This window comes from Polypterus senegalus, chromosome 4 (genome assembly GCF_016835505.1).
Source record: "Polypterus senegalus isolate Bchr_013 chromosome 4, ASM1683550v1, whole genome shotgun sequence".
In the NCBI taxonomy this organism is placed as follows: Eukaryota; Metazoa; Chordata; class Cladistia; order Polypteriformes; family Polypteridae; genus Polypterus; species Polypterus senegalus.
This window is the reverse complement of record NC_053157.1, coordinates 50,991,852-51,013,154: the sequence shown is the minus strand read 5'-3', so window position 1 is coordinate 51,013,154 and position 21,303 is coordinate 50,991,852. Positions and strand designations below refer to the sequence as shown.

General features: G+C 37.8%; 1 protein-coding gene across 1 annotated transcript; it reads left to right on the top strand.

Moving 5' to 3' along the window:
• Window positions 1-1,593: 1,593 nt before the first annotated feature.
• Window positions 1,594-19,606, top strand: isca1 (iron-sulfur cluster assembly 1). Its single transcript, XM_039750607.1, has 4 exons — window positions 1,594-1,709; window positions 3,757-3,810; window positions 7,669-7,774; window positions 16,950-19,606. Exons 1-4 carry the CDS (start codon window positions 1,629-1,631, stop codon window positions 17,096-17,098), a joined length of 390 nt encoding a protein of 129 aa, XP_039606541.1. The 5' UTR covers window positions 1,594-1,628; the 3' UTR covers window positions 17,099-19,606.
• Window positions 19,607-21,303: the final 1,697 nt, after the last annotated feature.

The following is a 21,303-nucleotide window of genomic DNA, read 5'->3' as shown; positions in this document are numbered from 1 at the left end:
ATATATTTTTTTTTTAATCTGGCAGTCCTGCTCCTAGTTTTTGTGTTCTACTAAGGGTTTGAAGTGAGCGGATACGCTGCACCAGCTCTACACTGTTTCTGCTCTGTAAACCACAGATGTGGCACATCATAGTCTGACCTTCAACATGACACCCCGTTCACCACCAATGGCTGCCCATCACTCACCCTGTTCTTCAAAGCATTTTTTTATAATTATGATTGACAGTCCAAGTGTGAAAACTCATAAACACCACCCCCCAAACCAACATTCTTCAGATCTTCAAGATTTTATGTATTTTATACTGTATCACGAGGAGAAAGAGGAAGCCAACAGATTAGGGAGTACTTCACGTACCCAAAGATGCAATTTAGGCAACTATGCAGGTCTGCTTTGAGCTTCTCTGAACTTTCGTCCCTCCAATTATCTGGTAGCAGGCAGCAGCTACTCATTTGCATAAAGTGGCAGTCCCCTTTTCTCTGTGAAATTACAACTTCAGCTCTCAGCTTAAAAAAGAGTATCACTCTTTACAACAGCCTACTGGCTACAGCATTGTTATCAATAGCTTCTATTCCATTATTCAATAGCTTCAATCATTAGCTTCTATAAATAGTGTTTCTTAAAGTGTACCCTCCAAGAGACACATTAATTTATTTCTGGGGTAAAAATCTGGGAAAAGGCACTGTATTTAAACACTCACTGTAGCAAAAAGGACCCCCCTCAGCCAAGGTAACCACTGGGTCAAAATTGTGGGTTCCAAAGTAATCAAGTGTCTCATCCTGACAAAGTTTAATGTGTTGAAAATTTTGTTGAGATTGGAAAAAGGGTGTGGTATTACATAAAAGACAAATACACATGTTTCCCCTGCGATGGACTGGCGTCCTGTCCAGGGTTTGTTCCTATCTTGCGCCCTGTGCTAGACGCAAGAGGCCCCAATTCCCCTAACCTGGCCTGGTTTAAGCGGATTAGAAAAATGACACGACACACATCTTGGGCTTCATATATTAAACATACTTAACTGTAATAATTATTTAAAGTAACTTTATGGTAGTCAAGTAAAAATTGCGTGTTTAGACAGTAATATTATACAAATTCAACAAGAGCATCATCTCTGGCATGGCCCACCTAACTCTCCCCCGACCAAATTATATAATCATTTAGAAGTACTCTCTCTCCCAGACATTAACAATCAATAATATCAATGTCATGCATGAAACAATTACTTCAGAATAGTTTATTAATGTCACACCATCAGTACTGGAAGATACGATAACAAGTTACAGAAAAAAGGAATGTGTCTTTATGAGCTCTAATTTCAATTACATTCCACATCACTAGTATAATTTCGGTACCATTATTTCTTACTAGTCAAGATTTAACATTTGTTAGCCTATCAGTACAATGTAAAACAACAACTCTTTAAAACATATACAAACATTACATACATCCTGCACGTCGTTTTACATAACTGCATTTGTTTTGATTTGCTACTTCCCGCCCATAAGTAGTAAGAAGAGTTTTTATTGGCTACAAGAATCGCGGTACCCTCGTGTCATCCTATCGTGTCGCAGTTCATTTTGCACTTGCCTCATTGGATAAGAGTCTGTGTTTGGAGAAGGACAACAGTAAAGATGTCTGCTCCTGTAGTACGTGCTACAGTGAGAGCCGTAACTAAAAGAAAATTATTACCCACTAGAGCCGCGTTAACATTGGTAAGTGCACCTGCCGTGGCAACTCTCATGATCTTTATGTTTCTGTTAAGTTATGTCGCGTGACATGTTAGTCGCAGGAGTAAAAGGCTAACTTTATAAAACTTTGTCCCTTCGTGGGTGACATTGGGCGTGCAAGATTAGATAAGCTATTCAAGTGTCAATTTAAAAAAAAAAAAAAGTTATTTATGTGAACAATAAGGTGTTGTCTAAAAATAAGCACCATACTGTGTATATAAATGTGTGTTGTCAGCTTGTGTTTTCGGAATATATCCACATTTAGAGGTTAGTGCAAGGTTTAAACGAACACCTTTTTCCAATTTTCATAACGGTAACATTGCACACTCCGGTTATCTTAAAATCACACAGAGGTACAAGTTCGTTATTTTACGATAGCGTATTTTGCCCCAACTTACATTAATTGAAGATGTAGTTCTATTTAATACAGTAATGCACATAGATACGCAACCGTGCCCCGACTAAGAGAAACTGTGACTGGTAAACCAGTCGATTTAAAATATTTGGCGGTGCATATGTAGTAAAAACGGGATTGTCTCGGTAAGTAAAAAAGTACATTTGTCAATAAAAAGCAACAAAAAAAAAACAAAAAAACATGATGCCTTTTGTTTTGGCCTAAAACCTATCTCTTCCCTTTATAGATAAAATGAGAAGTTTTATTAATATGCCTTAGATTTGTATGTGTTACTCGATCCAACCAAAAACCTGTAAATCACAATTCAGTGTGGTCTGACGTTGTTGGTAGCAAAAGTATTTAGGATACAATTTGTTCAACTGAACGTGTTTTATATGAATCAGTTGGGATGATTAAAGGTTTTAGTTTTATACAAAATTTAATATAAATTCGTGGCCACTGTTCGTTATAGTTATAACTGCACAAAGTGATTTTTTTTTAAATGATCCAACTGTGCTGATACCATAAAAAACGAATTAAAAAAAAAGCACAGATCAATGGATACAGAATACACTATTGCATTTTCCTTTTGTTGTGTATTGAAAATTGTCAAGTTAGGAAAAATATAAGTATTTGTAACTTAAACCAAGGAAATGTCACATTTAGTTTGTCTTGTAAAAACACCCAGCAACAGATAATTCAAGGCTACAGGGAATCTTGAGTCAATTCCGGTAAAAGGTAGTAATCACGCCTGAATGAATTTGCCACTTCTATAACCACCCAAGTTCACAGTTGGGCAGTTTAGAATCACTAGGGGACCTAATATGCACTTTGTGAAGTTTGTGGTGGGGAACCTAAAATACCTGGGGTCGGGTTTGAGTTTAAACTCATTAGAGACTTGAACAGTCGTATCATTCAAAAGAGAAGTTTGATGTGAAAGCTACAGTGCTACCACTATGCCAAATATTTGTAAAATATTACTAGATAATTGAAAGTAAAACTGTTAGGATAACATTCATTTTAATTAAACTTTATCCTTAAAAAATCAACATACATTTTCTTTGTTTCACTGGAGTAAGAATTCTCAATGTCTTTGTATGATCATTGGGTGATAAGTTACATGTAATGTTCAGGACTATTCTCCTCTATCACTATTGTGCAGATGATAGCCAGCTCTACCTGCTCCTGAAACTCGGTGATAAAGATACCCTTACTGCTCTCTTTAGCTGACTTGAGGATATTAAATTTTGGATGGTATCAAACTCTCTTCAACTAAACAAATCCAAAAACAGATTATTCTGTTTAGCTTTTCAACCTCTCCGAATAGTATCAACAACAATATTGGTCCACTAACTGCACACATTAAGTCTTGTGTTAGAAACCTTGCTTTCATCTTTAACTCAGATTTCAAGCATTACCATAAAACTTATAAAAGCAGATGCTGAAAAAAAATTTCTTTTATGATTGGGCAATTTACCGATCAACAATCAAGTCTGTCTTTTTTTTTTTTAAAAGGTAAAATATATAACCAGAGGCCTCGATAGCATTAGTAATTCAAACAGCAGGTTTATCTTATATTAAAATGTTGTTTCAAAGGTGCTTAAATGGTAATATAATTCAAAATCTTTTACATTTCAGACACCTTCAGCTGTTAACAAAATTAAACAACTCCTTCAGAACAAACCTGGATATGTAAGTATTTCAAGTTAAACAATACCTTTTTATATGTGTTCAGTAATCCAATTTTTATAATGTAGCAGATTTCCAACAACTGATTGTCGCCTGCTATTGGTCAAACATCTGGGTTTTCTTGCCACTGTTTTCTGTTATAATCAGTCATGGCAAATAAAAACAACAAAAACAACACATATATAATATATATATATAATATATAAATCTCTGAGTCATTTCAGTTTTAAGACCTGGAGCAACTGCAGCACAGGCCGAGCGGTTACTTTCAAATGGACGAGTAAAACTATAATGCTGCTATGAACACAGCAGATGCCAAATGGCATGTTTGCTTACATTTCTAGCATTTTTTCCTTTTTGACAAGTGTCTTAATTAGTATCTAACAATATTTTTGAATTTACTTTAAGTATTTATCAGCTAGTGATGAGTATGTTTGGGCATAGATTCATTCATTCCATTTTTTCCACCTGCTAATTTCAGTTAGGCCTTGGCAATATATCAATTTTTTTTATTTGATTTTAAGAAAAAAAAATGCAAAAACTAATACTGAGATTTTCAACTGTTTTATTTGATTCATTTAAACTTCTTAACATTAAGTAAAATCTGTAAATCTGAGGGGAGTAAATGGAGCAAGTATCAGAAAAGGAAGAGTTTATAACAGGTAGTGTTGTTGTTTGATTATGGTTTGTTTTTACATTGGAATACAGTTGAAGTAGCACATCATCCAAAGCAGGGGTGCCTGATGCGTCAATCGTGATCGACCAGTAGATCGCAAAGGTAGTCCAGGTAGATCGCATTGCATTCAAAAAAAAATTTTGTAAACGTTAGTCTATCATATATCCTCCCTATGGTATTTGCCACTTGATTGACATACTGGGCAGCCAGTCTGAGATTTCTTTTCTTCTAACACACCGATCACCCCGCACACACAAGCTACTGCAAAACTCTGGCTATCTAAGGGATCTAGTTAGCCTTCCAATTTATATTGACTAAAGAAGGAATTTAAAAAAAAAAAAAAAAGTTTTTGGTATGTGCTGGATGTCGAATTGGAAGAGGATTTTTTTTCTCTGACAGTGTCACAATCGAAGTGTGTTTGTCTGATTTGTCAATCTATCATTGCTATTCCAAAGAAGGAAATTATGGAATGGAACTTTCTAACTGTTCATAAACTGACTTCCTTCCGAAAAGCGATCTGAGAAAGAGAAAGGAGAGCGAACTAAAATCGCAGTTAATCGGACATCCGTCATTTTTCACTTGGCTGAATTCAAAAAGCAAAGGCAGACACACAGAAGCATCATTCTGGGTGAGTCACTTGATCATTAAGCATAAGAAGTCTTTCCAAGAAGAGAAATTCCTGCTGAGATTTCGAGACCCCTGGCCAGAGAAAAAGGAGTTTCTCCTTGTCATTAAACATGCAGAATACAAACAACTTAACGATCTGACCAACATGTTGAATGAGCTTAATTTACCACTGCAAGGAAAAGACAAAATCATTGTCAATATGATTAGCTCAGTTAATGCTTTCAAATGAAAAATGCAACATCTGTCCTCAAAGCAGCAGCGCCTTGATTTGGGGAACATCCAAAACCTCGCGTCAGAGCTGGAGACGTAATGACTGCATTTTTTGGATCTACTTATTTATGCAAGTCAGCCTTTTCCCACATGAAGATTACTAAATCCAAATACTGTAGTGACCATAAATGTATTGACTTGTTACTGTGCCATAAAGATTATTCAGTTATGTAAGGTACGACAACATATATTTTATGTATAAAGTATACTCTGTCTGTGTGTGTGTGTGTGTGTGGGCACCCCTGATCTAAAGATAAAACATGTTGGGGTATAGGAAGAGTCCATTAAAGTACAGGCAGTGCCTGCAAATGCCCTCCCACCTCCCTGACAAAACAGGTCCCTATTTAACAAAGTTACCTAAAATGTTTGCTGTTCTGCTGCATACTGTATAGCACTGATTCTTAATACCTTTGGCAAATAACTTGAATTCAACGTTTAGCTCATTTAGCATTAAATGTATACAAATACAATGAATGTTGAGTTCATTTGAGTTAATTAGATATAGATACTTTATTAATCCCAAGGGGAAATTCTGTGAACCTGTGCACGATAACCTCATCCTCACTAAACTGCTCAGTTATGCAACACGCTTTTTGTTGTCAGAAAAAGAGGCTAGCTGACTGCATTGGAAGATCAATCCTCAGTCTGTAAATTTGACATAGTGCAGCGTGATCAGTGAGTGCGATTGGCAAATCTGACATACCCCACAACAAAAAGTCACATGATGTTGCATCAGCTGTACATTCTTCATCTTTTATCAACATCTAGAGTCTAGAAGGCTACTCTTTAGTGCTTTTAAACCTGCCAATTACAATACTGAAGTCATAGACATTCTTGAAACAGAACAATCCCCTTACAACACACTTCTTAACCTAGAAAGTGGAAGTGATATCAGTCATCTTTCCCTCCAAAAACTATTTTGAATAAGCTGGAAAAATGCTTGAAAAGCACCTGAAAAATGCCTCCTCTAAAAACAAAACAAAAAAAAAACTTGATAAGTGCAACGTAAACCCTGAAATTTTTCAATGAGCATATGAATGGGCCCAATATGAAACTTCATGAACTATATATAATAAGTTGGGCTAGCTGTATTCATGAAACTTTGTATGCTTATCGACTCGGCTGTTTTGGAGTCATGTGTGGTTTTTGGGGTGTTGGCTCTCCCATTATGACTCCCTAATTAATTCTTTAAATTCCATGTAGCCTATATTTTTAATTTCAAGAACAATGAATTAAAATCCAACATTTTTAGAAAGTAGGCATAGCTGTTTTTGTGTTAGGTACAAGATTTATTTAGGTCCCCCTTCACACCACACTCAAATAACACCATCCCCAATCTCCTGTCTTTTCCATTGAGTTACTAACATGGACTGTAGCCTTCATTTATAAGTATAGGCAAAGTTAAACATTGCCAGATTCATCACTGTTGGCTGGACCAATTTAGTTGATAATATGTTTTGTTTTGTACTCTCCATAATTATAGCCTTGTTTCTCAATACAACTTTTGTAGGTCCTTAAAGTCTAGATTTTAAGTTGTATCAACTACAATAATATACATTCAGAATTTCATGAATTTCAACTCCATCATTTTGGAGTGATGGGTGTTCCTCTCAAAATGACCCAGTTTACAGCACCCTTAACTGATAACATTTTTGAAACAAAATATAGCCTATATATTTTAAGTTAAATCAATGTCTGTGTATGTGCATATTTCACAAAAATCAATAGACAGACAAGAGACAAGATGAAATCGGAAGATTGACATGAGGTCATTAGTGTGTTTAAACTGAGACATCGGAGTAATCCTGCAGTAATTTTCAGTGTGTTTTGTTTATTTTTTTAATTCACTTTGTTTGTTTATATTTAGAGATGAAATAATACACTTAAACAAAACATTTTTGTATTCTTATATTTGTAATCATTGATCTGATGAATTGTAGATTTGTGGCTTTGCAATTGAATGCATTTCTAAACGCCTTTGAGATGTACAATTCAAAACTGCAATTATAATGAAGCAAGAAAGAAAGAAGTAAAAAATTAATCTGGCTATGTTCTCTGGGAAATAATTTTTAATTAAGACTAATGTTTGGGAATAATAAAAGATGAAATGAGTTTTAAAAATGTGCTGTTAAACCTTTTTAATTTTGAAATTCAGAATATTTTTGACATGGTGTAGGGTTCACATATCATTAATGAAAAACAATGAAGTAATAGTAAAGACTAATGTTTAAGAAAAAGAGTGCAAAAACAGTGCACAGGTGCATTTTATTTTCCTTTGTTTTGAACAGATTGGACTGAAAGTGGGTGTTCGTACCAGAGGATGTAATGGTCTGTCTTATACTTTGGAGTACACAAAGGAAAAGGCACAGGCGGATGAAGAAGTACTTCAAGATGGTAATGAATTGTTTTCTTCCTGTTGACATAGTAGCAATAGCATTAGAGTAGGATTTATTTATGTTGTTAGTAAGATAACACTTCATTTTCATGACAGTCACTTTTTTATACATCCATTGTTGGCTGTTCTTGACCTTGCCTGTCTTAGAACCCACACCCTAGGGTGGTATTATAATTGCAGTTATTAATTTCAGTTAACGTCATTACAGTGAAATATGTGTGTTTGCTAACTGTATATACTATATGTTGGATTGGTACTAAAATTTTAACTTTGCTGTCTATACCAGCTTTTGGATTTCGGTACCACAACAGTTCTGAAGCAAGTAACCGATAACTGTAAAACCCCCACCAGCTTACTAAGTCTTCACTGGTGTGCTGCACAATCATGGTCGCATCTGTCTTTATTGCTGTGAATACTAGGTATGCAGCAATCAGGTTTTTTTTTTTTTTGTTTTTTGTTTTTTGTTTTTTATTTAAAGGCCGGTCACAATTTTCGTTTATGCTTTATTGGCTGATTCCGAACCCCCAACCTCCCCCAACCATCTCTTTTAAAAACCTTTATGCACTATGCTCCTACATAACCAAATATGTAGAAACCTAATATTAAAAGTGTATTTTTATAATTAAACTATAGACCACAGGTGTTGACTGTTTGTTTTTTTTTTTTTTAATCCATCCATCCATCCTCTTCCACTTAATCGAGATCGGGTCACGGTGGCAGCAGCTTGAGCAGGGATGCCCAGACTTCCCTCTCCCCAGCCACTTCTTCTAGCCCTTCCGAGGGAGTCTGAGGCGTTCCCAGGCCAGCCGGGAGACAGCGTGTCCTGGGTCTTCCCCGGGGCCTCCTCCTGGTTAGACGTGCCCGAGCCACCTCCTCTGACTCTAGATGTGGAGGAGCAGTGGCTCTACTCTGAACTCCTCCCGGATGACTGAGCTTCTCGCCCTATCTTTAAGGGACAGGCTAGGCACTCTGCGGAGGAAACTTATTTCAGCCGCTTGTATTCGCAATTTCGTTCTTTCGGTCACTACCCATAGCTCATGACCATTGGTGAGGGTAGAAACATAGATCGACTGATAAACTGAGAGCTTTGCCTTACAGCTCAGCTCCTTTTTCACCACGACAGACCGATGCAGAGCCCACGTCAATCTCGCGCTCCATTTTTCCTTCATTCGTGAACAAGACCTCGAGATACTTCTACTATCTCGCTCCCAACCCTGAAAGGGCACTCCACCCTTTTCTGGCTGAGGACCATGGTCTCGGATTTGGAGGTGCTGATTCCCATCCCAGCTGCTTCACACTCAGCTTCGAACCGATCCAGAGAGAGCCGAGTATCACAGCCTGATGAAGCAAACAGGACAACATCATCTGCAAAAAGCAGTGACCCAATCCTGAGTCCACCAAACCGGACCCCCTCAATGCCCTGGCTGCGCCTAGAAATTCTGTCCATAAAAGTTATGAACCGAGTCGGTGACACAGGGCAGCCCTGGCGAAGTCCAACTCTCACTGGAAACGGGTTCGACTTACTGCCGGCAATGCGGACCAAGCTCTGACACCGGTTGTACAAGGACTGAACAGCCCTTATCTGGGGGTCCGGTACCCCATACTCTCAGAGCACCCCAACATTACCCCCGGATTCCCCGAGGGACACCGTGGAACACCTTTTCCAAGTCCACAAAACACATGTAGACTGGTTGGGCAAACTCCCATTCATCCTCCAGGATGCTGCTAAGGGTGTAGAACTGGTCCACTGTTCCGCATCCAGGACGAAAACCACACTGTTCATTCTGAATCTGAGCTTCGACTATCCAACGGAACCTCCTTTCCAGGACCTCCTAATATACTTTTCCAAGGAGACTGAAGAGTGTGATCCCTCTGTAGTTAGAACACACCCTCCGGTCCCCCTTAAAGAGGGGGACCACCACCCTGGTATTCCAAACCAGAGGCACTGTCCCTGATGTCCATGCGATGTTGCAGAGGCGTGTCAACCAAGACAGTCCTACAACATTCAGAGCCTTGAGGAACTCCGGGCGTATCTCATCCACCCCCGGGGCCCTGCCACCAAGAAGTTTTTTGACCACCACGGTGACCTCAGTCCCAGAGATGGGGGAGTCCACCTCCAAGTCCCTCTGCTTTCTCATTGGAAGGCATATTAGTGAGATTGAGGAGGTCTTTGAAGTACTCCCCTACCGACCCACAACATCCCGAGTCGAGGTCAGCAACGCACCATCCCCACCATATACAGTGTTGACCGTGCACTGCTTCCCCCTCCTGAGACGCCAGATGGTGGACCAGAATCTCCTCAAAGCTGTTTGAAAGTCGTTCTCCTTGGCCTCCCCAAACTCCTCCCATACTCGAATTTTTGCCTAAGCAGCCACCAAAGCCGTATTCCGCTTGGCCTGCCGGTACCTATTTGCTGCCTCCAGAGTCCCACAGGACAAAAAGGTCCTGTAGGACTCCTCCTTCAGCTTGACGGCATTCCCCCACCGCCGGTGTCCACCAACGGGTTTGGGGATTGCTGCCACGACAGGCACCGACCACCTTACAGCCACAGCTCTGGTCAGCCGCCTCAACAATAGAGGCACGGAACATGGCCCATTCGGACTCGATGTCCCCCACTGCCGGTGTCCACCAACGGGTTCAGGGATTGCTGCCACGACAGGCACCGACCACCTTACAGCCACAGCTCCGCTCAGCCGCCTCAACAATAGAGGCATGGAACATGGCCCATTCAGACTCGATGTCCCCAACTCCCTCGGGACGTGGTCGAAGTTCTGCCGGAAGATGGGAGTTGAAGTTACTTCTGACAGGGGACTCTGCCAGAAATTTCCAGCAGACCCTCACAACACATTTGGACCTACTAGGCCTATCCGACATCCTTCCCCACCATCGAAGCCTATTCACCACCAGGTGGTGAACAGTTGACAGCTCCGCCCCTCTCTTCACCCGAGTGTCCAAGACATGTGGCCGCAAGTTCGACGACACGACCACAAAGTCGATCATCGATATGTCCTGGTGCCAAGTGCACATATGAACACCCCTATGCTTGAACATGGTATTCGTTATGGACTATTCATAATAAGCACAGAAGTCCAATAACAAAACCACCGCTCAGGTTCAGATCGGGGGGCCATTCCTCCCAATCACGCTTTCCAGGTCTCACTGTCATTGCCCACATGAGCATTGAAGTCTCCCAGCAGTACGAGGGAGTCCCCAGAAAGTATGCCCTTTAGCACCCCCTTCAGGGACTCCAAAAAGGGTGGGTACTCCAAACTGCCGTTCTGCACATACGCACAAACAGTTCGGACCCGTCCCCCTCCCCCCACCTGAACGTGGAGGGAGGCTACCCTCTCCTCCACCGGGATAAACCCCAATGAACAGGTTCCAAGTCAAGGGACAATAAGTATGCCCACACCCACTCAGCGCCTCTCACCGGGGGCAACTCCAGAGTGGTAGAGAGTCCAGCCCGTCTCAGGGAGATTGGTTCCAGAGTCCAAGCTGTGCGTCGAGGTGAGCCCGACTATATCTTGCCAGAACCTTTCGACCTCACGTACTAGCTCCGGCTGCTTCCCCTACAGAGAGGTGACATTCCACGTCCCAAGAGCCAGCTTGTGTAGCCAAGGATTGGACCGCCAAGGTTCCCTCCTTCGGCCACCACCGAACTCGCACTGCACCCGACCTCCTTGGCCCCTCCCATTGGTGGTAAGCTCATGGGAAGGGGGACCTACGTTGCCTCTTCGGGCTGTGCCCAGCCGAGCCCCATGGGTGCTTGCCATTGAGCCCCACCTCCTGGCCTGGCTCCAGAGGGGGGCCCTGGTGACCCGTGTCCGGGTGAGGGAAAACGACGTCAAAATTTTTTGTTATTCAGAGGAGGTTTGTTGAACCGCTCTGTCTCATCCCTCACCTAGGACCAGTTTGACTTGGGTGGCCATACCAGGGGCATAAAGCCCCGGACAACAGAGCTCCTAGGATCATTGGGACATGCAAACCCCTCCACCATGATAAATTGGCGGTTTGAGGAGGGGTTGTGTTTTAATAACAATTAAATCCTGTAGTCTTAGTTTTAGTGACCATAAAAATAGTAAAATAAATTTTCTTAAAAATAATGCTTCTAAAATATATACAAAATATTTATCCATAATGGATATGGCATAAAAGAAAAAAAATGCTTCTCATGATTACAAGCTGTAGCGTGTTTCTTTTTTTTTCTCTATCTGAAATAAGGCTTATTAAAATGTAGTTTCACCATTTCTGTAACAGAAAAATGTGTATACACACATACATTTCAACACAATCACTTAATTGGTAATGGCAATTAAACACTGCTTAAATGTAAATATACCTGCACCTATAGATTTTAATCATTAATTGCAGTACAGTTTATTTTTCTGTTAATATATACATTTATATTATTTATCCAGGTGTGTGTTTTTCAGTATATGTAAATATATGTAATATATTTGTAAATATGGATTACCGTTTTAATAATGTAGTCCTTGTTTCTTACCAAAAACTATACTCTGACACACAGCAACAAATAAATACTGTACAGATCTTTAAAAAGTAAAAAAAAAAAAAAACTCTTTATTAAGAAGCCACAAAACAACTTTCTTAACAAGTTTAAAAGTTAAAGACAATTTTTGTCTGTTAAGCTTTTGAGCCTATTGTTTACTAAGCAGTAATTTCGCATTCATCTTTATATTTTCCCAATTAAAATTGTAAACTACTGCAGTTCAAATAAAACAAGCTTGCTATCCAAACTAACAAGGTTTAAATTAAAGGACAAAATAAAAAGGCTAGAACTCAAGTAGGTTTTCTTGCCATTTGCCTAATTTCACAATTACACAGACTTCTCAGATTCTTATTTCTCAGGCTATTACTCCACTTTTCTTTGATGTAAAGGCTAAAACAAGTTTTGACTTGCATTGTTTACACTACAGGAGAATTTGTTGCAAAAAAAAATAAAAAAACAAAAAAACAAAAACACTCTGGCTGGGTTACCATAATACCTCACATAAAGGAACACTGCAAGGAAGTTGCTTAACACTAGTATCCCTGAAGCCTATGGAAAAACTTGTAATCCCAGCCCACCTTAAATCCTTTGCACCTCTCCATCAGAGTCTTTTGTTTTGTAAATTCGTTGATCAGCACCAAGCAGCCTGCTGTCCCATCCCAACACAGCTGGAGCTCATCATGGGCAAAAAGTTCTCCCAGCTCAAGCCAAGGCTTCTCATCAGTGTGTGAGGTGAGGTGACTGGAGTTGTATAGGGTAAATAATACAGTATATCGTTATTTGGAATACATGCATTTCATGAGTGTTCAATGTCTACAAAGATCTGGGTAAATGTAGGATGTAAGGAAATGCGAGACAAGAAATGCTGAACACATACGTAAAGCAGAAACTTTTTCCATGTTATACTAATGAAATGAAATTCATAATATGTGAAGACTTTAGTCAAAATAAAGTGTCAGGCTGACAGACTAGGAGTACTAAATAGAATGCAGTATTCCTCATTTTTGCCCTTCATGTATCGTCGCAGCTGTAATCGTAATTAATACACATGGAATCCTGCTGTAACAAAATTCATGGGACCATAAAATATTTTGTTATAATGGAAAATGTGTTCTAATGAGGAAAATGCATATACTGTTGTGACCAGGGTCGCTGGTCATTCTCCATCTGTAAAGGCACACAGACATCTCCTGTTGTTCTGTTGTGCCTTTCCGTGTAATGTGCTTATCGCACAATGGTTGTAACATTTAATACTCAACCTAGACTTGCCTTTCTGTGACTCGTGGAACTAATTTTGTACCCCAAGCTTAACAATACCTACATTTAAAAAAGGCACTTCTTAAACTGCAAAAAATATTTTATTTGAAAGTGAGATGGTAGATGTAACTTTTTTTTTATCTATATATATATATATATATATATATAGATGTACAGGTATGAATACGGAATGAAAATAATAGATGTATTTTTTTTTTTTACAGAAATACAAATGCACTTGTTTTTTGCTTGTTCAGCTCCCATCCCCCGATCTTTAACTTTGTCATTCATCTCTTTTTGATCCTTCAAAATTGTTGACAGTATTGAAGGTTTCATTTTTCTTCATTCCAGATTCAGCTTTTTCCAGGATTGTTTATTTTTCTTTCAGCATAAACTGACACTGTTTCTCACCTTTTTTTTCTTTGTACCCCCCAAAAACCCATTGATAATAGGGGAGGGAAAAGTTTAGATTTGTCAAAAATTTCAGTCTCTGGTTTTCAACAGATCTCAACGTTTTAGAGCCCTTTTGATACCGAAAACATTGATACAGCAATGTTTTGTGGGTATCTGTATGTTTGTGTGTCAGTTTCTTTGGGACAGTCTAGAGCTAAAATGACTGGACGGAAAAATATCAAACTCAAAATTTAAGCCTATTATGAGATGAAGATGTGCTGATTTAGTTTTTAAGCCAAATCATACAAGAGAAAGAGGCGCACTCCAGAGGAACCCTCAAATACCGTATTTTTACAATTAATTATGAATTCTTCACCTCAGTTGCTATTGTATCCGCACATGACACCAGAAATTTCACCGGATTTGACCTGTATGCGATTATTGTACAGTCCTACACTCCACTTGTGCTCCCTGATATGTTGTATGCCTTAATTTTAGTTTTGTTACCAGTAGTCCAACACTATTTTTCAATGCACAAACTTTCCACTTATATCTTTTTAAAACTTGGATTACAAAATTGTGCACATTTTGCAATGAAAGAGTAAGTATGTTTTGTAAAATCCTACATAAGTTTACATTGAAGCTTGTACAGGTTGTCTATACTGTGCAAGAAAACAATGTTTTATGTTAAGAATTTGTTATAGAAAATTGCAGTAAATTAACTTTGGTTGGAGAGAAAGTCCATTCTATCAGTAGAAAATTTTTAACAGCATGCTCTGAATTTAAGAAATTCAGGGTATTGCAGTATAATATATTTCCACCAGATGGTGTCTTTGAGCCCATGAAGCAAAAAATATTGAGAATTTTGCATCTAAGCTGCAAAATACAACTCTGCGAGATAAACCGCTGCCCTAGGTGGTTGTTCTTGACTCTAGGAAATAGTTCCACAGATGACAAGTAGCATAACACATGTATACTGTATAGAAATAGTAATTATGGTTTTCATTTCAAAACCTTTCAACTGAGCATAATTAATATGTTGCAGTGGTTTTACTGTATAACCACTTAATCTGTTATTGTGCGAGCAGATCAGGTTTTTTTTTTTTAAGTGTTCAATTTAATTGCTTTATTTTCTTTTTTTCCTGTAAAAACAAGGTTAAATTGCTGAAATCGTGTACAAATGTTTTGCTTATGTAATATTTGCTTTCTTTCACTAAAAAAAGCAGTTTTGCAGAGGTAAAAGGAGCATTTTACAGTGGTGTAATTTCAAAATAAACTTTGTTCATTTTGATTGTTGTGTAGATATTGGTGTAAAATGTAATGGGAGGGTTGGGGTGGGGGGCTTTAAAAATGTGCACCAATAAGGGCCGGTTTATACTTCATGCTCAGAATGCATATGCGTACGCATAATGGCTGCCACGCGTTCCCAGCATACATTTGACATGTCCTCTGAGCGCGTCCTCAGAAATTAACGTGATGTGTGCACGAGTTGCAGTAACAGCAAAAAGTCAGGGGGCGCAGTATGATCAAGTCGGAACATGATGTCTGAGTCTCTGCTTACTATCTGCATGTGACAGAAAGCCACTTTGTGGATCCTACATGGTTGATGTGCATGGTTCGATGTGGTGAAGAAAAATGCTGACATACAATTGCATTTGTCGTGCTTCTATATTCAAGCATTGCATATTCCCCAACGTAATCATATGCTACATTTTAAAAGTCTTGCATACCATCTTCTTTGCACCTTCACAACAGCATCAGAATATACAGGAGCATATTTGAGCCACAGAGAAAAAAAGTTAGGGACACAATGAAAAGGTCTATTTTGTGATTAAAGTGTAAATTTCAACTTTAATCTCAAAATGTCCACTTTAATCTCGTAGTTTATTTTGTCATTAAAGTGGAATGCCAAACATCATCTAAACCAATCCAGTTGTTAATTGCTATCTGCTTCTTGAGCTTCCTCCTGAATTGACAGCAGTGGCAAGCGGCAATCACCACACAGAACATACTAAATTTACGATATTCGAGCTCTCTGCCCATTTAGAGTCCTAGATTTATACTTGATATAATGTTCATGATGAAATGCATTAAAGTGTATATATTACATTTTACAGCTAAGTCATTAATTTCATTTAAATGATGAATACTGTCAATAATTACACATTGTGGGGGTGGCAGAACAGCAGCGCTGCTGCCTCGCAGGGAGTCCTATCCCTGGCGTTCCCTGCCTGGAGTTTGCATGTTTTCATAGTGGGTTTCCACAGTGTGCTCATGTCTTTCAAAGGAATCCGGAAGGTTTTGGGATTTGGTGATGCTAAAATGATGCTTGTGTATGTGTGCTTGTATTCACCTTGTGATGAGCTGATGCCCTGTCCAGGGATTGTTTCTGTCTTGCGCCCGATGCTTGCTGGAATCCCGCATCCCGGGATTGATGGATGCAATCCTTACACATCCAACCTTTTCAGAGAGAATTCTGGCAAGGTGTCTTTGGAATTTAATGGATGTTTCAGGCAATTCACAACACAGAGAAGCCGAATTTCACACTGTGATATTTTGCACTGCCACCTGGTGGAATTTTCCAGATTGAGCGTCTGCTGGAGCAAGCGTCCCATGAAGTATAAACTAGTTAGACTGATTTGGTGCATAGTTGTAAATCTAATTGTACTCTAGTAGTTGAAGGTATAGTCTAGTATGGTGAAATGTCTGCAGTCCTATTACTTTATATTTTCATAGTTACTGTATTTTAGAACAGAAAGCATTTTGTCAATTAACAATTTTAAATACATACAATTTATGTATAGTTTTTGGAGAAACATTCTCATACACAAGTCACTTTCATACTTGACTACATTCAATTAATAAGTTAGTCTGTAACTATATACACAACTTATAAATTGTCATATATCAATACTTGCGTGGTGAGCTCTTTGAGTAGTGAGAAAGTGCTATATAAATTTAAATATTATTATTATTGTCGTCAAAATATATATATTTTTTTTCTTCTTTTATAGGTGTTAGAGTTCTCATTGAGAAAAAGGCCCAGCTGACACTGTTGGGAACAGAAATGGACTATGTCGAAAACAAATTATCCAGCGAATTCATTTTTAATAACCCAAATATCAAAGGGACCTGTGGTTGTGGAGAAAGCTTTAATATTTAAATTTTGTTTCATAGCTTAAGGTGTAAAGAATTCTGCACATCTCTACATTATTTTGTACATTTCGGAAGTATTTCTACTCTAACTATATGCGTCTTTTGGTACCTTTTTCCTGTGCATCTGTGAAGTCTACAAGAAGTAACTTAAACAATAAATTGAATGAGCACTAATTAGAACCTATAGTGTGTACATGCAACTATAAATATGCAGTAATACTTACAGGCCCACATAGTTATGTTATTTAATCTTGGATTTAAGTTTGAGGTAGTGTAAAAATGTTTCTCTATAACAGAATAGTGTTAGATTTGATTTATTTTGAATAAAAAAACGCAATTTTTAAAATTTCACATCATAAGTTAGGAAATACTCTAGACTTGTAATACACAGCATGTCCGTGATATAATTGACCTGTAAAAGTTAGTATATTTGGATAATATAGCAGATTATTCATAAGCAATATATTGCTTATCATTCAATATTTCAATTAATAAGCCTGTGTAGTCTACAAATCAATGAAAATGTTTTGAATTTGTCAATTAATGCTATGTATAGCATACATTTAGAATATAAGTGGCTGTTAAATACACACAGAATCCATCTCTATTTAATTTTTTTTGTTTTCTTTCCAGATTTTGCCTCATAATTCAGTCATTTTATTATTACAGTAAGGTATTATTTAGAATAAAAGTTATTAGAGTTCTTAAGAGTAATTCTTATCTGAAAACATAAATGGTGAGACGTGAGTCAATATGATCAAAATTGTTTCAGGAAATTTAAACCTTAAATATATATAAAAGACAAACAATCTGAATTATATATACATTAATCTTCTGTTCTATAGATGAAACAGCTAATACTTAATATTTAGTCCTTTCAACAGACCTCTGATAAGTTCCTTGTTTTCATTCTCTGTGAGAGTGGTAGAATCTAACAATCTGCAGATTTTACATTTTTAGAAGAATGCCAATATTTGTCATCTTTTTTTCCTGCATCCTTTTTTTTTTTTTCCCTTCTGTACACCTGAGCTGGCTGGTTTGGCTGAGAGGTACAATAAATAGAGATTACTTCATTCTTAGATACTGCTTATTTTTGTTAGACGCTGATGACGCACAATATGTAAGTGAAAGTTGGTTTTGATTAATGAAAACAAAAAGGTAGTTGATAACTGCTGTTTTTATTTTCTTTCATTACATCGATACCTTTTATGTTATTACTAAGTAAAGACTTGCTATACATTTGACATACATTTACTAAAACGTACTGCAGTTATTTATGCAGGTGTTCCTCATGATGACAGAGACCTCTTTTATTTCTATAGGACTTAAAGTAGCACTAAATATGACACTTTACTATGTTTTGCATTTAATAAAACTTGAACATGGTGAAATGCGCATCTGTTTTTAAAATAAAAATTGAGGAGAGCCCAGGATACTTATTGCACTGTGATTGTTACAGTCATGAAAATTTAATTATGACCTTTGTAAAATATAAATATTTTAATTGAACATGTACCTACTAAGGGGCAACACCATTTGTTCCCTGTAGGTCAATATAGATTGCATTAAATAGATTATTAATAAATTGTTGGACAACTAATAATTAAATTTATAGTTTAGCCAAAACCCTTAACAGTTTCAAATGGGAGTTGATTTTAAACCTTTATACTGAAAATGTATGATTTATTTTATTAATTCCAAACATTTACTGTTAAAGGGAAAAAGATATGCAACATGGAAAAATACATTTAAAATGCAATGTATCAGAGATCAGTAACTGAAGACTCCCATGACAAGTTGTAGGGTGTGGCCTTGGATACTCACAGTAGTGTATTGGGTACAAAAATTTGGGGAAACAGTTTACTTTGAATTTTATTTTCTGATATGACAAACTCAGAAGTATGGAAATATTTTATTGTTAATCATAAACTAGCATGCACTACTTTCTCATTGACCCCAAATTTTTTTTTTTTTTTTCCTCAGTGAATTGCTGTAAACATGACAAAAAATGTTTATTTTTTGCTTTTGAAAACCAGTATAAATAATGCATCTTATAAGTATTGTAATACTGGGCACTGCTGTCCCAAGTAAGTGTGTGTTTTCTGTTGAGGTTGGGTAATTTTCTTTGACTTGGCTTTATTATTGAATTTTAAGTGCCAGCCATGTCACTGACCTGAAAGTATGTCTGACCAGGTGTAGTTCATACCAAATGTGACAATATATAGTAAGATTTAGTTGAAATCTGTAAAATGTAAAAAAAAAAAAAAAATCCTATTTTAAAGCTGGCAAATACAAGATATGCTACAATGTGAAATGAATTTAGACTGAAATTCTACGCACAATACCTGTTCTGTTTTCAAAGTGTGGGTGAGGCTGATATGTCATTGAATTGTTAAATGAGTGTACCAGTACTGTATGTAAACATTATGACACATGCCTGGTTGTCCGAATTGTGCTGTGTATGTTATGTACAAATATGTCATCTTTGACAATAAAAAGATATAAATATTCTGAATTTATTTCCTGGTTATTTTCAAGCAATAGTAAAATGTAAGCTCAAGAGTTATTGAAATTCCTTGCATCTATGATAATAAAAAGAGAAATAGAATATAAAATAAGCACCACTATTAATGACCTTTATTTTATGCTCAATAAATTGTAAAATGGATAGTTTTTCTTGAGTACAGTTGTATCAATGAGAGAGAGTGGAGTGAGGTTGGAAGCATGCGCTGATAGTGTTTCTGCACCCACCACATGATGAACCACCTGAATTGGGACCCAAGAGCAGCAGGTGACACCTCAGCACCACACACACAGTCTGAGGAGGTTTTTTTTTAAACTGTGGCTGGAGTGCCAATCCTGCTACCAACCCCCAACTTTTCCCTGTAAGTTGGAGGACCTGCTTGCAGGGCTAGGTTCAGAACATGTTTTTAAAAGGTTAACAGCTCAGAACCTTGCTAGTCATTTTTGACCATTCACTTACCCAGAAGTTTTCCAAGTCCTTGCTGTCCCTTCAGTATACACTTTCAGACTTGTCTCTTCAGAAATGAGTTTTAGTTTGTTTTAAGCCTTCGGCCTAAAGATGACATTTTCTGTCTTGAAGCGAAACACTGACTTTTCATTTAATAATACCTTTGGCTGCTGGAATTGTATTGAAGATTACATGTAGCTGCTGTTTTTATTGCACTACTCTGCCTTTCACTGTGCAAAGACCCCCTAATGTATGCAGGCTGCCCTCGAGTCTGCAGTTTAAAAGTTCCATAGCTTTCAGTGGAAGTAGCTATGAGATGCATTGACAACAGCAGCCCTGCAGGAGGGCATTCATGCTGGACTGATGTACTGAGAGTGCTTTGTTAGTCATCAAATGTCCTCAGTAGGGTCAGAAGCATTGATAAAAGTGACCAGCCGAGGTTTTCATGACAGGCTACAGGTCAGTCAACTAATCTCAAATTCAAGAGAGGTACTTTGAGAGCCTGCGTAAAACCTCAGATAAATGTTAGTACCTGCTAATAACAGAAGGATGAATTCCTGTGACTCCATTTTTGTTGCCTGTATTACAGGTCATGGAGCAGGGTGTGTATTTGTAGTCCCTTGGCAAGACTGAAAATGATATAAATTGATTGTGACGGAATGTCAGAACATTTTGGTCTTTCTGGTAATTTCTTTCAGGACAAGTGTATTCTTAAATAAATTGTTGCCTTGTTGGCAGGATAGGACCTGAGGTCAGAAATGTTGTAAAATTTGGCATATTTTCAAGGAACACACTGGTCAACTCAAATAATACACATAAGATCTGTTGACTCCTAGAGGAGACTCGGCAGAAAATCTGAGTATTGAAGGAAGCGAATCCTACACTGCGTTTTTTAGATTGGTGAGGAGTCATTCCAATTTGATATTTTGAAATAAAATGCTAGTAACTTATACATGCTGTGCTGTTTGTAATTTTGTAGGAGAACTCTGTTATGCTAGCCATTTCATAAACACTTTTATGAATCTACCATCTGCAGGACTGAAAGGGCTCACAGGTTGTTTTTTTTGCAGTGCCACCATGAAGCAATATGCAAGCAGTTGGAACAGTTTGATTCTCATGCAGTAAGCATTTTTGTTATTGGCCTAAAGGAATCCATTACTGGTGCATAACAGTGTCACATGCATTAGTAGCATCTGTGATTTTATAGTAAAACTGTCAATTGTAGAACAGGAGAAGAACAG

What these genes read in the sequence shown, in the direction of transcription:
- isca1 (XM_039750607.1), top strand. Translation starts at nt 1,629, where the DNA reads ATGTCTGCTCCTGTAGTACGTGCTACAGTGAGAGCCGTAACTAAAAGA. An exon ending in CTAGAGCCGCGTTAACATTG is followed by an intron (nt 1,710 to 3,756) that starts GTAAGTGCACCT and finishes TTTACATTTCAG; the next exon opens with ACACCTTCAGCTGTTAACAA. An exon ending in TGAAGAAGTACTTCAAGATG is followed by an intron (nt 7,775 to 16,949) that starts GTAATGAATTGT and finishes CTTCTTTTATAG; the next exon opens with GTGTTAGAGTTCTCATTGAG.